The sequence below is a fragment of the Priapulus caudatus genome, unplaced genomic scaffold (genome assembly GCF_000485595.1).
Source record: "Priapulus caudatus unplaced genomic scaffold, Priapulus_caudatus-5.0.1 Scaffold45, whole genome shotgun sequence".
Classification (NCBI taxonomy): domain Eukaryota; kingdom Metazoa; phylum Priapulida; class Priapulimorpha; order Priapulimorphida; family Priapulidae; genus Priapulus; species Priapulus caudatus.
The window spans coordinates 564,449-582,971 of NW_014577106.1; the positions used below are offsets into that span (position 1 = coordinate 564,449).

The 18,523-nt window shown below is 45.2% G+C and overlaps 1 protein-coding gene across 3 annotated transcripts in view; it reads left to right on the plus strand.

Annotated features, from left to right (window-relative positions):
* Positions 1–11,943: 11,943 nt before the first annotated feature.
* LOC106820751 (PAS domain-containing serine/threonine-protein kinase-like) overlaps positions 11,944–18,523 on the plus strand; it is a 68,557-nt gene continuing 61,977 nt past the window's right edge. For all 3 annotated transcript variants that reach the window (XM_014825298.1, XM_014825300.1, XM_014825299.1), the window contains exon 1: positions 11,944–12,041. In XM_014825298.1, the coding sequence (XP_014680784.1) occupies positions 12,010–12,041 (32 nt within the window). In that variant the 5' untranslated portion in view covers positions 11,944–12,009. The remainder of the gene's footprint in view (positions 12,042–18,523) is intronic.

Sequence of the window (18,523 nt, forward strand, 5' to 3'; positions counted from 1 at the left end):
ATATAAATCTAATACACAAAAGATGCGTCGCGCCACACTTGTCTTGCCGGCTGAAAGGTGCGATAGGATATGTTTACTAGGCACCTCTAATTTTAACATATATTTTACGATATATTAAAGAATGATGCGAAAACCCTAAAAAGTGCCCTAACCCTAACCCTAACCCTAACCCTAACCCTAACCCTAACCCTAACCCTAACCCTGACCCTAATTAAATTTAAAATATATATTAAAATTAGAAGTGCCTAGTAAACATATCCTATCGCACCTTTCAGCCGGCTGCACATTGCCTCGTGTGAACGCTAAATACCGTATTTCGACGTATTTTATCGGCAGTTGGTGCGCATTGCATTGTTTATTTCGCATTGTTCGCTTGATTGTTACTAAAGCAACTCTCTTTAATTAAGCAGCTCGCAACTCGCAAATACGGCATTTCTGGAGCCGCGAATCAGACTACTATAATTATACAAAAGATACGGCACGTCACACTTGTTACGTGCCTAACAACGTCTTGCCGTGGCTTACGGTGTTAGGCACACAGCTGCCCAGTTTACACTTAAAACAAAGCGATATACTGTCAATTCGGTATTTCGATCGCGATGCAAAAACCGGGATTTGGATCCCGCTAATTCGCGCCAGTGTGAACGCGCCTTATTATGTTTACCCTTTTTTCACAGAACGATGCCCTCGTCGCAAATTCGGACTCCTGACCGAACTATACTAGTATTTCTAAATCTACTACGAGGTTAACGACAATAATTAACGACAAGCTAGGTTCACGGTGCTTATTAGAAATTAGACTTGTTGGCAATAAGCATTTTAAAATCGTAGCAATTAATTACTCTCAATCTTGCGTAGGCCTATTCTTTTATTTTTGTGCATCTTTACGCACTATTATGTATTTTTGCGTATCGCGCGCGCGTGCGTGCATGCGTGTGTAGTGTGTGCGTGCGTGCGTGCGTGTGTGTGTGTGTGTGTGTGTGTGTGCGCGCGTGTATACGTATAATCTCTTAATTACACCATGGAGTGTCTTTTTATTGTGTTCCAAATTTATTGGCGCCCATGTTCGCTATGACGCATTGGAGCATGTATAGAGCCTACCTAATCAATATTGTATATTGTATATAAATAATATAACGCCGTGCACTTGTTTGTTGATAATATGATATTAATCTGTAGATCTCTCCACAATCCATTTTTCATAGGTCTGATACGAAATGCTTTGTTGTGATTTTATATACGTATCTCGTCATAATCCATTCACGTTGGCTGTGCCGTTATAAAATCACGATCTGAATAATTACGGGAGAATGACTAATATGAAGTATATTATGTTCTTTGGATTGTGAAATGGTTAATTATGGTTGTTGATGACTTATCATATTGTAGAGGGGTTTTTCGACAGGCAAGGATGGTCGGGGGCGTACGTAGTTTATAATATAGGCAGGTTTATTCTATACTAGCTGCGGGTACCCGCTGCGCTGGGTAAAATCGTGCTACTAATTCATACTACTATACTAATAATGGGACACAGTAGGAACATTGGGTAAACATCGACAATGACATTGCACCCAATATCAATATTTAGAAATCGGTCTAATAAGATAATATTAATAAGCATGGGGAAAAACTGTTACGTATGACATTTATATGACAGCACAACCCAACTTAGAACACCTGAGACATAATATTAATAGTAATATGGCTCATAGGTCTATGTCCCCCAGGTATACCGGAACGTACCCTGGTGGCTATTTGATATGGTTAGGGTTAGGGTTTGGGTTTGGGGTTAGGGATAGGCGTAGCGACTCCTAGACTCGTTAGTGGAGTAGGCGAGGTACCGGTCGGCATATAAGATAGTAACAGGGTACGTTTCGGTATACCCCCCCGTACCAGGGTACGTTCGCCGCAGTATCCCGGGGGTGGGGGGGGGGCAGCAGACCTCTCAGCAGTAATATGGAGTAAATGACAAAAAGCTATTGTTATATAACAGCATGTACGAATGGGTTGGACTTTTCGTTTCAAAGACTTGATAAACAATGTTTTCGTGTTATTCTCTGGTGCAAATATGTAGAGATTCGTGGCGTATCGAACTGTTAAGCTCCGCCCCCGCTACAGCTATCCATTTGTGAGATCGTACGCCGAAATAAAAGAAATTGGCATATCATAGTAAGATAGAGAACAGGGCCAGCCGAGGGCGTTCTGTGTCACTGGATATTGTGTAGTGAATTGCTTGGCGTCAAACCATGTGACATTGAAATTTAAGAAATTTTTGTATTGAATCAGAAAATGCATAGCGCTTTGGAATGTGGTAGCGAATGCATTCTGCAGCATCGTAGCATGTGAACGGCAAACTGTGAAAACTGAGAGTGAGTAGTACCGTCTGACTGCCGTGTTATGCTCTGTTTTAGTTTCGATTCGGTTTCGTTTCACAATACCAGCAGCTGATGAGATCATGAGGTGAGGGCAAGAAATCAATAGGCATATGGCTTGTGCTTACATTGTGTGAAGATTGCCGAATTGAGGGGTTTTTTTTCACGGATTTTTCGGCGGAGTTGACGTTAGACAGGTTTTTTCAGCTACGAACACGCCCGCGGTATAAGAGATGGCCTGTGAAAAATTGCCGCATCGCAGCATCGCTTGGCCGTTTGGGCCGCCTATAGGGAAGATACATGACAGATAATCATACGAACTCAAATATATATTAGACTAGCTGCGGGTACCCGCTGCCGGCTGGGTAGAAATCGTGCTACTAATTCAATACTACTAATAATTGGTCACAATAGGACATGGGTAAAAATCGACAATATATAACATTGCACACAATATCATATTTAGAAATCAGTGCTGTACTAAGATAATAAGGCATGGGGAAAAAACTGTTAGCGTAATGACATTTATATGACAAAAAAAAAAAAAAAAAAAAAAAAAAAAAAAAAAACAAAAAAAAAAAAAAAAAAAAGCATGAACCCAACTTAAGAACCCCTGGAACATAATAGTAGGCCTAATATGGTGCAAATGAGAAAAGTTATTATAACAGCATGTACGAATGGGTTGGAGTTTTCATTTGAAACCTCTTGATACACAATGGTTTGCGTGTTATTGTGTGGTGGAAATATGTGAGATTGCTGGCGTCTCGAACTGTTGAGCTCACCACGTCAGCTATCCATTGTCAGTTCGTAGGATGAATAAACGAAATTGGGTTATATAGTATAGATAGAGACAGGCCAGCGAGTGGGGTCTGTGTCCATTGGATATTGTCTAGTGAATGCTTGGCGCGCAACCATGCACATTGAATGAAGAATTTTTCTTACTGAATCAGAAAGGCATAGCTTTCGAATGGTACAATGGATTGTGAAATCGTAGCATGAATAAAAAAAAGTCGATATATAGTATACAGACAGGCCAGCGAGTGGGGAAATTTGTAATTCAAAAGAATGTTTACTCACTTGGTAGCGGCGTCTTTATGCGTTGATGTTTTGAGCAATGTAACCTCTCAACTATATAATACTCATACTAAACTATAGTGAATCTCTATAAATATTTTTAGAATCAGTGTAATCATATAATAGCCATGGTAAAAAACGGTTACGTATGCCATTTATATGACAGCACAATCCACGTAGAACCCTGGAACATAATAGTAATATGGTGTAAATAAGAAAAAGTTATTGTAACAGCATGTACGAATGGGTTGCACTTCTCATTTCAAAGCCTCTTGATAAAAGCAATGCAGTCGTAACCACAGGCACTTGAAGCGTTCAACTGTAAACACACGCCACCGCCATTGCGCGCAAACTGACACATAAATATATCCTGGTTGTGCTCTGTTTTAGTACCGGTTTCGGTTTCCAAGTATACCAGCAGCCGATGAGATGAGGGAATCGATTTTTCTTCTGTGGCAGCACTGTACAGTGAGTGCTGACATGTGTGAGATTGACGAATTGAGGGTTTTTCACGATTTTTCGGGGTTTGACGGTTTGCAGGTTTTTTTCAGCTACGAACACTCCCCGGGTATAAGAGATGGCCCTGTGAAAATTGCATCCAGATCGCTTGGCGGTTGGCCGCCTATAGGGAAGATACATCACGATACATAGATAGATACATACATACGAACTCAAATATATATTAGATACGTTACGTCATACAAAAACTCAACTTGCAGTGGTCGCCGAGAGCGTACTCTCCCTTCTCCGCTCTCTTTCGCTCGCTTAATTCTTCTCGTTCTCTTCTACCCCACCCTCTGCCCTTTTGTCTTTTCTCCTTATACAGAGGAGGCTTCCCTCTTAGACCTCTGCGTGGTCACATGCTGCTCTCGCTCAATCACAGGCCCTAGCTGTAACCTAGCACTGATATTATAGTGTAATAATGGTAATTAATATTATAAGTACCAGTATATAATAAGTAATTATATAATTATAGTAATATTATTATAACATTTTAGGATGTCCTTTAATTTCTCATGTTCTTAACCAAGTGTTGAATATTTATATGCAGGAACTTGGCATTTTTGTGTTTGATTAGATGTATTTGTATAATACAAATATACATATAACGTCTGCTGAATTAAATAATTGATCTATTTGTGTTCTGGTCCGGGGTTGGTACGCTCTATATCCTTGCCGCGCGACTAGCTGGGTTACATTTTATACGCGTAAGGCTTATATATAGGGTCTATGTCCCCCAGGGTACTGCCGGAACGTACCCTGGCAGGGGCGTGTACAAGATTTGTACCGGGGGGGGGGGGGTCTAACCGTAACCCAAACTTGCAAGCACGCGAAGGGGGGTTTGGAGGGCCCTCCCCCAAATTTTTTTTCGAAATTAGACTCCTTTAGATGCGTTTTCTGCGCGAGCAGGGGGGGTTCCGAACCCCCTGGACCCCCCCCCTGTACACGCCCCTGCCTGGGTACGGTTCGGTATACCGGAACGTACCCTGGTAACTATCTGATATGGTTAAGGTTAGGGTTAGGGTACGTTAGGCGTAGTACGTAGGCGTAGGCGACTCCCTAGACTCGTTAGTGGAGTAGGCAAGGTACGGTCCGGCATATTAGATAGTACCAGCAGAGCATATAAATCACGTTGATTAATATTTAATAAATCACGTTGTATGCTCTGGTACCAGGGTACGTTTCGGTATACCAGACCGTACCCAGGGTACGTTCCGGCAGTATACCCAGTCCCTGGGGGACATAAACCCTCTCCGCACTAGTAAGAAGTGGATATTAATTAGGCCGTGGTGACATCATATAAAAGTAATATCGGTTCATACAAATAATCCAAATCGTCTTGTCTGTCGTGTCGTGTACTAGCTCATAAGCTACGTCTACACGACGAACCTTAACTCGAGTTAAAGGAACAGTAGCCTCTAGGTTCTAGGGTTATTTTCAGCTAATTTAGGTTATAATTGCGCTACATAAAAAGTTTCATGGTTCAATCACCATTAGAAATATTTTAAAAAAATGTTTTAAAACTACCGACTACAGTTTGATTACAACGACGGTGGCGCCACTCAAAGCGCACGATCTGAGAAGTTGCGCAAAACGACTTGTGTCCAACCAAGGCTACAGGACGCGAGTATTTCTTAGTTTATTTCATTGAGTTAAAGGCAAAGAGGATTGTAGATATGTATAAACGACATATAGTTTCAAGTTATAATATGGATAAAGTTTGCCGCTAAAATGATATCGTTCGGTAATACATTTAGGGTATACAATATAATTGCAGTGCTTCGTGTGTGATTAGGCCCTCCGGTCATGCATTACCTGCAGAAAGTAAAGATGGGGCGAGGAGAATAGGCAACTTTGTTCAGGGTGGAGCACAAGTCGCGGTAAGTGTCACGATGTGAGCGCCGTTTCAAATTCGTACGTTGATAGTTGTAAAGTATTAATTACAGTGAATCTGGTGACAAGTATTCATCGATGGGCGTATATAGACCATTTGTTATACACTAAGTCAGCACGTTTTGTATGCAGTAAATCCAAGGAGGCTGGAGCATGATGCGCCGAGTTATATATAATTTTTTGTTATAACCCCCTGCTTAGAGAAAAGCCCCCTCCGCTCGACACGTAGTCTTACTTAAGCCTCGGCCAATTACGATATCGAGGTTGGAATCTAAATTAACTCGAGGTTAGCCGTTAACTCGAGAAGCATCGTGTAACGCGTTACACTGAGTTAGCTACTTAGACCTTCCACCGATAGGCGTTCAGCACTAGTACGAATGTACGTACACCACGCACGGCACGCACGCGGCCGCCGTACTTGCAACGACCGGCACGGCCACACCACTCATGGCAGCGCACCGTGTACGTGGCACACGCACCACGTCGCGCAGCAGCGTGTAACGTGCCACAGCGCGATCCGGCACGCACGCACGCGTCGCGCACGGCCTACGTGCACATGCATGCAGAGCAGCGCGAGCGCGACGCCACGCAAGCACGAACGTAGCACACCGCTGCACCGCAGCAACGCAGCGCCACGAACGTCCGAAACGCGCAACGGCTCACGCACGCTGTACTTGCACACGCACGCACACACTCATCCACGCGACACACGCACGCAACGCACGTCTACGTGCACAATGCATGGCACGCACGCACGCAACGTGTACCTGCACACGCCACGGCACGTAAACGACACGGGTCACGCACACATGCACACACGGGGGTTACCTGCACAAGCACGCACGTACGCCAGCGAAACGTGCTAGCCTGCGAACGACGGCGCGCGACACACGGCGCACAACCACGCACGTACACGCACCGTGTACGTGCACACACACGCGACGCCACGCACGTGTTACGTGCACACGCACGGCATGCACGGCACGTGTGAGGTACACAGCTGCATGCACTCAACGAACACCTCTGCAACGAGCTGTGTACGTGCACGAACGCCCGGACGCAGCACGTGTACGTGCACTGTCTCGTACGCACGCACGCATGCACGGCACGATGTACGTGCACACCACGGCACATCACGCATGCACGCTACCGTAACGTGTACACGGCACCGCACGCACGCACGAACGGCGCGTGCTACGTAACACGCACGCACGCACACTGATTCCGTGGAGAGCGATGCTTCTGCTCGGGCGGACATGTTTAGCACACCGGCGCACGCACGCAACATGGCATAATAATCGGTAATAATCGCGTTTATCGGGTGTTGTCGTGTAGGACGCTACATAATCGCTAACTCGAGTTAAACGCTTACTCAACGAGTTAGCCTTTAACTCGAGTAAAGGTTCGTCGTGTAGACGAGGCTATAATGATCAGTCTTAAAAGTCGACGTGACTATATATGGATGACAGAAAGAGACAAACTTGATCAAATATAAAGATAAATACTGCGGATTGCAGTAGAAAAGGCTTTTACAATACTGAAAAACTTAAATAGAAATACTGTAAAAGTTAAATACATTATGAATATATCAAGGGCGTATTTTAAGAAGGGGGCCCTTCTTATATATAAAGAAGAGGGTCCTTCTTTATACGCTCTTGAATAATATCAAGAAACTAATAATTACCTCTTATTAGTAGGTATTATTAGCGCTCTTGAATATATGTCATATACCTCTGACTGTGATTCATGAATATATGTCGGATACCCCGAATACAAAAGCTAATTTTGCATGTCTTCTTATAGTCTATTAGTATTACAGGATATTAGCTATTATAGGGTTACTACGTGATAGGATCAGGAGTGAATAATAGAGATTATATAAAGAGCCCATTAACCCTTTAAGGGTTAATGGGCTCTTGATTATAATATATATATTATTCATTTATAATTAATCAGCGGGCGGATCCAGGATTTTTGGAAAGGCGGTGTCCAGGAGAAATGAAGGGCACTTTTTCCTGTTTACTATTATTCTGGTGTTTTAAAAGCTGCGCTGCCGAAGGCCACTTTGGAGGGAGTTTTGGGTAACCTCGCCGCAAGATTTAAAAAAAAAATTTGGTGCATTCCTGAGAGCCATCTTGAGCAGTAATTTGTAATGTTATGAATGCAAAAATTTTGCAGATCCGTCCCCGGGACGCCTGCGGACCCCTCACTTTTATTTTTGCCCATTTTTAATTTTTAGTACGAATTTACATATATATATAAGTAATCTATTACAGAAAAAGCTTAGCACTAAACAGATTTTTTTATGGAGACAATATACAGAGAGTGTGTGTGTGTGTGTGTGTGTGTGTGTTGTGTGTGTGTGTTGTGTGTGTGTGTGTTATGTGTGTGTGTGTGTATGTGTGTGTGTGTTGTGTGTGCTGTGTTGGTGTGTGGGTTGGTGGGTGAGTGTGGTGTGTGTGTGCGGCCGTGCGTGTGTTCTTTTTTTCTTTTTTTAGTGGTATAAAAGGGGGGTCCGGACCCCTCGACCCCGCTCTGGACGATCGGCAGCCGGATATATGCCCGAAGCGCGAACAGCGCCACCTCGTGGCGCTTTTCATCCAACTCCGCTGCCCTCTAATGTAGGAACTAACTACTCGAATCCCTCTCGGCGTACTACAGGAAAAAGCGCCGAGTAATGCGGTCATTGAGGCAGTTCTGCGCGATTGCAGCAGCCTTTTCGACCTTTTGCACGTAGCGGTCGAGAATAAATTCCATTGGTCGTGAATTGCTAATTTTTTTGGTTGGCGCGCGTTACGTTCGTCTAGAAAAGCGATTTAATGTTATTTAATTAACGCCGTGACTTTATTCTCGTAGGCATATCGCGTCCCATAGATGCGCGACGAGGCTGTCTTCGAGGGATTTTGCCCGAGAATTTTCCACACAAGGAATTGCCGATTCGCTTGACTGGCGCCGCGCGATGGACAGTTCGCACACGCTGCACTACGCACACCGCTGCACGCTTACATTACACCGCGCACACGTGCAGCGCTGTGTACGACAGTCTAATTCTCGTAGCCATCTAGGGACGCCCGCAGCGCCTCAGTGATGATGGTGTTTACACTGAGAATTCCGACTAGACGTTAGTGTTGGAAAACCACCGGCCGTATGTCTGCTATTACCCACATGCTGTGATGTTTCCGGATCATTAAACGTCATACTTCAACCATGTAGTATGATATGCAGAGCAGATGACGCATAATAATATCCATAAGCCCTCTGCCATTAGACCGTAGAGGCATACAAGCAATGCAGCATATTCCTTGTTTCGAATTCATACATTAGCCCATCGATTCTTTCCATCAATCGATATATGATGCGCAGGCCGTTGTACTGCGTGCAAGCTGTAATGGTTCTTCCATGGTGAGCGAGTCCAAAGGAACGAAAGATTTCTTTGATAGGTGACGCGAACGTTCGAATAGTCTCTTATAGTCTCCTACTATAGTAGTCGTTAAATAGTTTCACGTAACATCCTGTACTAGCATTCAATGTTCACGTGGTTCTAGCACGCTCACAAACCACAAGAACGTTCATTACGCAACATGTGTAAGCCTTGTATTAGCAACTAAGCACTAATAGCACTATAGCCATAAGCACTATAGCTGAGTTAGAATTATGGTTAACCAATCCTTTCCACATGTTCCATGGTTTGCCCTCTATCACGTTCAACAAAGTTTCTTACGATTTTCTTGTTTGCTTTCAATCTTTTTCTGTCATAAAATACCCTTTTCACACTCTTAATGTCATTGTCTAGGGTTGTGGCTAAGTACGTTTGAAATCCGCTAAAGTATGAAAATTGTATATTTAATCGTGTTGCCTTTCCGCTAATAACTTTCTTTATCTGCAAGTTCAAGCCATGTCTCTGATGTCTGTTTTATTGATGACCTGCTTAATGCTTGTACAGTGTCGTCTTGCTTCAGCGTTTTTTGTTTTCCCGCCGGCGCGCGACGCGATGTTTATTGCCGTGGCGTCCCGGGCATATTGATTAACTAGCAGCATGTGTACATACACGCTCTGTACGGACATGTGGAGCGGATACGGAGTCGTGTGATGGGTTGTAATCATTTCGCGGCGCATTCCGCCACTTTGGGGCGCCGAGGAGACGTTAACATACGCAATATAAAAATGCCATAACAGTTTAAACCAGTCGCGCGGTGGTTCGTTTCTCAGATCGCCGTTGCTCTAACACACTTGAAGAAATCATCATTAACACCATTCAGAATAGCACAGAACTGTACATTCATTCTTGGCCATCCCAGATTAAGACTACGAGAAGACACGCCGAGACAAAACAGAACCAGCGAGGAGGAGTACACACAGGGGGGTGGGGCGACTCACTACTACAACACAAACCAGACAGCGCGTGCGCCGGGAGAGAGAGAGCGGCCGAGAGACACACACAGAGATAGAGACGGGCGAACACATACGGACAAAGCGCATGAAAGAGCGCACAGAGAGACAGAAGCGATACAGCGACAGAGGCAGAAGAGAGGGGGGCGAGAGAATACGACGGACAGAGGGAGATAGAGAGGCAAGAGAGAGATACAATACAGCCCAGCAGACACAGAGAGAGACAGAGGAAGGGGGAACAGCAGGGAGAGAGGGAAGGACAGCGACAGAGAGAGCAAAAGAAGAGACGGCGCAAAGCGAGAAAGGGGCGAGAAAGAGACAGAGGAAAAATGCAAGAACAAAATAAGGATACTGGAGTAGAGAGAGAGAGAGAGAGAGAGAGCAGAGAGAGAGAGAGAGAGAGAGAGAGAGAGAGAGAGAGTAGAGAGAGAAGGGAAGGAGAGGGGAGAGAGAGAGAGAGAGAGAGAGAGAGAGAGAGAGAGAGAGAGGAGGAGAGAGAAGAGAGAGAGGCGTGCGAGTGACAGAGCATCATAGCTGCCGAACAGAGAACAGCGAGACAGGCACACCGATAAACGAAGCACGAGACACGCAGACAGAGGAAGAGATAGAGGGCGAGCATACGAGAAAGCGACAACACCTCGTCACAATATATATAATATAATATAGAGGAGAGAGACGAGAGAGAGAGAGAGAGAGAGAAGAGAGAGAGAGACAATGCAGAGAGATCACACAGGGAGACACTCCGGAAGACAGAGCAGAAACGGCGTCGGCTTTATGGACCGGCGAGAGCAACAGTTGCAAACAACTGTTGCCCTTTTCAGTGCTTCGTAATACAATATAACATGTCGCAGTGACAGTAAACATTCGAGGCCGTTTGCTTAATATGATGGTATACGAGCTGTCGGAATATCTTTGCAAATGACTTACAATTCTAATTGGCTAGCACAACACCTCAATGGACCGTGAGCCCTTTTCATTCTATTGCCCCTAAATCGTCGACTTTCGCTGGCAGCTATGGATTCCGTGCGCCCGCTATGCATTCGCGCACGGGATGCCATAGCTGCAGCGTGCATTAGTCAGCGCCGGAACGTTCCCGGTCGCGTGTGCCTTGCCGCGGAACTGCGCGCAAGCATCTGCGCTTATAGCCACTGCGCAGCAAGAACCACTCCCTGCAGCTACAGCACGCACACATAAATCTATCATATATATCATATATATTATATAGTATAAAAGTCAAGGAGTTATATATAGACAAAGGCCGTGTGTGTGCTGTAAGCGTGCAGGCGGAGTGGTTCTTGCTGCCAGTGCTTATAGCGCTTGGCATCAACACCTCCTTTCGGCAACGCTTTCTAGTATCCCGATCTCATCTGGATCCGCCCCTGATTATATATATATTATATTATTATTCACTCCTGATAGGCTATCTATGCGTGAATTATCCTTATAATAGCCGTTGGTCGGCGCTAGTACTGCGCACGAACCGTCCTTCTATCGCAGACGGTAACTATGCGCCAAACGCTTTGCCTGCGCCTGCGCTGGAGTGCAAACACTTTACAAACTGCATGCAGCGCCCTTTCGTACACTCAGGATACCCACTGATCTCTATTATACTAACTTAGTTAATATTAATAGTTAATAGTTAATTAACCAAGTTAGTATAATTGAGATCAGTGGGATACCCAGATTCAGATACAGGATCAGTAGATTGAGCCCAGTGGGCGAGAAGCGCCATCTGTCGGGCTGTGCGAGTTTGCCTGCGAGCGGTAATTTTAAAAACAAAATGGAGGACATCGTCCAAAGTAGTGTGGAAAGGTAAGTAAAAATGTATTGGATTTTTATCGAATTCTGGTCTGTAATTTAGGAACACGTTGTCTATTATATTACAACGAAGTACGGATGGTCTGGATGCGTTAACAAAAATGTGTATGTGGTTGCCTGTGAGAGTGGGGATTAGATTAGAAACATGCATTATTATAATTATAAGTTATAACTTATAACTTATAAGCTTATATTACAATTATACTATATTATTATTACGGAGCTTAGAAGCTTAGTTGAGGCTCATAGGGTCCTAATGTCCCCAGGGTACTGGCGGAACGTACCCTGGGTACGGTCCGCCTTACACCGGAAAGCTACCCTGGTACTATTTGATAATGGCTTAGGGTTAGGGAGTAGGCGCTAAAGGCGACTCCCTGGACTCGTTAGTGGAGTAGGCGAGGTACGGCCATCGGCATTATTAGATAGGGCGCCAAATGTCCACTTTAGGCACCTAGGTATCACGACAGTGATCGCAGCAGATTATGTGTATCATCAAACTGAATGCACAAGACTCCGTATTATCAAGGCAGGGTTCTACGCCCAGGATGAAATTTCAACAAGCAGGTGGGAGGGGTAGGGGGGTTCCGGGGTGCGTGTTTTTTTAAGCCGTACACTAATTAATGCGTAAAATCGTCACACACACTAGACAGTATTTGCGGGTTCTTGTGTATATAAGCATAGCACAAGTCGGCTGTACAAGTGTAGTGTCTCGGTGTGGGACAGGTTGACTGTTTGTAGTTGTGTATTTCTGCAGTGGCATGCGTTGCCACGGTAAAATACATGCGCCGGGCCCGGTCCTGGTCGAATGAGGGAAGTTTGAGATCGATTCCCTCGCTGGCAAACTTTTATTTTGGTGGATTTAAACGGGGGCAACGATTTGAAACAGGGGGGAGTTTTCCCAAACGGGCGCGCGCGCCCCGTATTGCGCAACGATACGGGAGAGAACCCTGCAGAAATGGAATGCCAAAAAACCCTAACCCTAACCCTAAGTCATAAAGCTATAACCTTACTCTTATGGTATCACGAAGTTGGTGTTAGGGTTAGGGTTGGTGTTAGGGTTAGGGTTTTTGCATCTTTCCTTGATATACAGAAAGTCTGTGCATCAGTTGATGATACACAGAAATTTGTGCATCACTTCGTGATTCCTAAGGTGCCTAAAGTGGATTTGCACCGTACGTTCCGGCAGTACCCCGGTGGACATAGACCCTCTCAGCCCTAGTGAGTACGTAGTGTCTAAACGACCGGACCAGGTTTCGGAGGGTGTGAATAAAACCCGGACTCGGACCCAGAAAACCTGCATAAAAGCCGGTCCCGGACCCTGGACCCGGACCCGGAAAACCTGCATAAAACCCGGACCCGGATCCGGAAAACCTGCATAGCGATTCCTCAAGGCCACGCGTGACGCGGCGGCTTTTGATGTACACGATCGATCTATCGCGTACTATATGCGGCTTGCGTAGCACGCGCGGCACACATCACATACACACACACTGCAGCGTCAAATAAACGCGTGATTAAAACCCGGACCCGAATAATAATAATAATAAGGACTGATATATAATGGGTCCGGACTGGTACTAAATGGATCCGGACTGGTACTAAATGGATCCGGACTGGTACAAGGTATAGATTGGGACAGAGTCAGTAAAAACTGAAAATAATATGAACGCACATTCACAAATAGGCCCTACTACCGTACCTCTCTGTTACAGTTCCCCTTCCCCTCCCCCTCCCCCTCCCATCGGATTCGGATTCGGATTCAAAATTGTCGTCGGATTCGGAGTCGGATTTTCAAAAATGCTTTCGGATTCGGATTGCGTGCGTGTACACGTGTGTGTGTGCTTGCGTGCGTGTGTATGTAGGTACACGTGCGTGCGTGTGCACGTACACGTTTGTGCATTCGTGCGTGCGTGCGTGTGTGCGTGCGTGTGGGCGTGTGGTTGTACACGTACGTGCATGCGTGCGTGCGTGTGTGCGTGCGTGTGAACGTGCGTGCGTGCATGCATGCGTATGTTTATGCGTGCGTGCGTGTGCAGTAGTGTTGTAATTTCGTAATCGATCATCGGTTGGACCCAAGTAACCGATGATCGGTTACAATTGGTTACTCAGGGTGTTGAATGCCTGCGTGTGCGTAACGTCGTGTGCATGTACGTGTGTGCATGTATGTGCTTGTTTAGCCCTGTTTACTGTTTGTTTTACTCTGTTTACTACTGTGTGAATAATACATGTCAGGGGTAGAATTTAACTTTTGAGACCACTCGCAATTTTTTGCGAGTGGGTCAAATTTCAACTCGCAAAATCCGAAACACTCGTATTTTTATATATGTTATCTTTTTAGTTACTTTATAAATGTTATATAATGTTGAGACGACTTTATTAAACCAGGCTACAAAGCGAGAAAATAGAATACTCTCGTTAGCAGCCAATCGCGCGAGGTTTATAATCCTTACTCAGTTTGTAGACAGTACTGCACGTAACGTGTCCGAGCACACGCGCCCACGACGCATGCACACACGGGGCACGCTACGAATGCACGTACGTGTACGACCGCACAGCGCCCTCCACGCGGGACGTCTGGCCACGCCACACAGCACGCACACAGCGCACGCACGCATGCACGCACGGTGTACCTACATACGCCACGTGTACGTGCACACGCAACGCAATCCGAATCCGACAGCATTTTTGAAATCTACTCCGAATTCCGAACGCCGACGACAATTTTGATCCGAATCCGAATCCGATTCTTTAAAAAATTGTAAATCCGATCTGAATCCGAATCCGATCGGATTCGATCGGATTCGGATTTATCGGATCCGACGCACAGTACTGTCCGGAATCATTCTGCATCAGTCCGAACCCATGCTGTATCAGTGCGGACCCATCCCAACCAGTCCGGACACAATCTACATAAGTTCGGCACGCCATTCTACAACCAGTCCGACACATTTCTACATAAGTCCGGACCCATTCTACACCCAGTCCGGACCCATTCTACACAGTCCGGACCCATTCTACACCAGTCCGGAGACTCCGACTCATTATTTACCAGCCCGGACCCATTCTGTATCAGTCCGGACCCATTCTATACCTGTCCGGACTCATTATGTACCAGTCCGGACCCATTCTGTATCAGTCCGGCCCATGCTGTATCAGTCCGGACCCATTCTACTCCAGTCCGGCACTTATTATGTACCAGTCCGGACTAGTGGCTGTGCGTCGGATGTGACATGAACCAAAAATCCGATCCGACAGCATTTTTGAAAATCCGAATCCGAATCCGAATCCAATGGCTATTTTGAATAAGATCCGAATCCGAATCCGTGGCAATTTTTGAATCCGAATCCGAATCCGAATGATGCAGGCTTTAATTTTAAGGGCGCGATCGCGCTCGCGCTCCACCGCGCACCCGAAATTGTGCCATGGTGCGCGCATCATCGCGCCTCATAAAAGTGGTTGAAATTGCGCACCAAAGAGTATGTCTATAGCGCTCCATCTAGTTCTCATGTAAGGGGTCACAAAAGGTTGCAACAACACAACAATTTGTGGTGTGTAAGTGACTGAAGCGTATGGCCAGAGGTACAGGTCTCGGTTACTACCCTCTGGTTTATATATATATATATAAATACAACTAAACAAACAGCATCCAAATTACAGACCTGTAACCGCCCTATACGGTAGCCACAAGTTACCCGCTCGTTTTCTACTATACCGTGGTGAGAAGTGGTTTCTGCCGACGTGAAACAGTCAGTAGGGCTGGAGGGGCTACATACGTGGCTACTACGTACAAGTAATTGTGTCTAGTTTTGTTGTGGATTGGTGGATGATATTTTGTACAGGAAATATGCAGGTACATGGATTAGAATCTCTAAGGATGGAAATCAGAATAAATAAAACAAGTTTATTTTTACATCCGATCACTCTTTTTATAATCTGTGTGCTAGTGTTGGGTTGTGTTGGATAAAAAGAATGTAATCCTGACGAAGCATTGAATGAATGAAGGTGAAGATGAATGATAATCAGTAGATTGACATGAACATCCCAATTTTCGTTTTGGATTTCACTCTAGACCGAGGATTGGTCATGATTCCATCATCACACCCAAGAGGCATGATGGAGAGCCCTCAAGGAGCTTCCATCAATCCCTTTTAGGTGTGATTTTTTAGTGAGGCTCTCCATCATGCCTCTTAAGGGTGGTGATTATGGAGCGTGAAAAGTCCCGCCTATGGTGTCCTAGGGGATGCAATTAGTAGTCCTCCTGTACTTTTCAAATCTGAAAGCCTGCCGATGTGTATCGCTAAATCCGATCCAAAACCGTCCCGAATCCGGAACATAGAAATTGGCAAATAGTGGTGACTGCATCGTGTAAAATTTGTGTTATAATTTGTTCAACATCAACACTTTGAGTTGTTGAGATCAAGGGATGGGGTGAAGGGGAGTGTAGACCGTAAGAAAAGTTAGAGAAGGGATGATCGGGAATCTGGAACGATAATTTTCTTATCAAATCTGAATAAACTAATAGTTAATAACAACAAGTGCCGGCAGGCGACAGCGCTCATCTAACGTCTACTGCGGTGACTCTGTGGTGGAGTGTGGGATTCTAGTAAACCCTGCTAGTCCCAATGTGTTCACATACACGCCGAAACAGTCGGAATGCACAGGGATGTATCAGGAACCTTCTCAAAAGAATGTTCGTTGGATCCGTTATGAAAGTTGCCACGAGATGGCGCGTACGTTTAAGTGTCTTCAGATTAAAGATGGAAGCTCCCATCATACGTAGTAGCAACAACTATTTGCAAGACAGAATAGGTAAGCACTCATCCATTTACCTACGCGAAGCCTACAGCTGGCAATGGCAATAGAGAGCTGCCACCTGTAACCAATTAAGGCAGGCAAAAACGCACCAACACATGCACTGGCAGGCAGCCACTGGCAGTGGCATACGTTACATGTAACATACTGACAGTACAGAATGACATAGAAATTATACGAATTTAAGAACATACACCTTCTTTAACCAAATTTAGCTTTTGAAATTTCACTGTGACATTTGTAGCCTCATACATCCAGGCATGTATAGGATTCTACTAGCAAACCCGGCAGTCAAATTCTTTCTAACAGACAGTCAACAAATCAAGTTTAACCCTCCTCTTGAGGGTCAAAAGGTTATCCGACAACTACTCTTCGCATGTCAGCAGAAGGGACATTTCAATGGTCGCTTTCAATAAAAGCCATAAAAATGCTAGGTCACCGCTGAAACAAAAAAGTTTTTCAATCGCTCCGTCAGACCATGTCCTCCGAAAATTGTCTAAAATCTGCCCTGTGCCACTGACCTTTGACCTGTGACCTCCAATTTCCGCACAGTGATGGCTTTTCCTACCATGATGCTATACACACGGACTATCACGAGCCTAGGTCGAGGCATTTAGATTTGTGCCGCAATTCTGGGCATTTCCTCCCTATACCTTTAAGTTAAGGATGGAATGTTCCCCCTTCTTTTACACCTCTTGACCTTTGACCTTTGACCCCCAGCTCGACATCCTAACCGTTTTCGGATTACCCCCCCCACATCCCGAATATCGTCGATCGTACGTGAGCGGTTAAGATTTGTGCCCAACTGTTGACGCCCGGCCACGGACGGACGGACGCACGGCAGATCAAGCGATTTCTACAAGCTCGCATCTGACTATGTCAGATGCAATAAACCGGATAAATTGGCAAAACATAACTATTACATCATAGTGTGGCTATATATATATACGCCATGCGCGATGTCTGTGAGTGCAGGCGTGCGTGTGCGTGCGTGTGTGCGGTCGTACACGTACGCTGCATGCATGTGTGCGTGCGTGCGTGCGTGCGTGTAAACGTACACGCTGCATCGCGTGCGTGCATGCACGGGTACGTACACATGCACCCACGCACGGGCATGACGCACGTGTATGTGCAACGACGCACGCACGCACACACACACGCACGCAGCACTTGTACCTGCACACTAGTGATGTCACGATTCATCGATTATACTCGTCATCGGTTGAACAGTGGCTCGAACCAAGCGCTTGGCTATCAAAATCCATAATCGATTTCATTTTTTTTTTTTTTTTTTTAAACTTGAACAAGAAAACTTGGAAAAGTGATGAGAATCAGAGATATCATCGCTACTATAACAAGTTATCCTTTATTAACATACATGCAGGTGCGAAATTAACGCTCGCCCACTCGCAAAATGCGAGTAGATTTCCGAAATTGCGAGTAGAAAATATAAGCACTTGCATTTATTGCGCGATGACATATAATCGTGTTGTGATGACTATCAAAATCCAACATCCCATATCCAGGCATTTTTAAAAGTAACAAGTTGTCAGCATAGTCATAACGGAACTAGACCCTAATTTCTGCAAAATTATAAACACGTACTGTCTACAAACTGAGTAAGGATTATAAACCTCGCGCGTTGGCTGCTACGGAGAGTATTC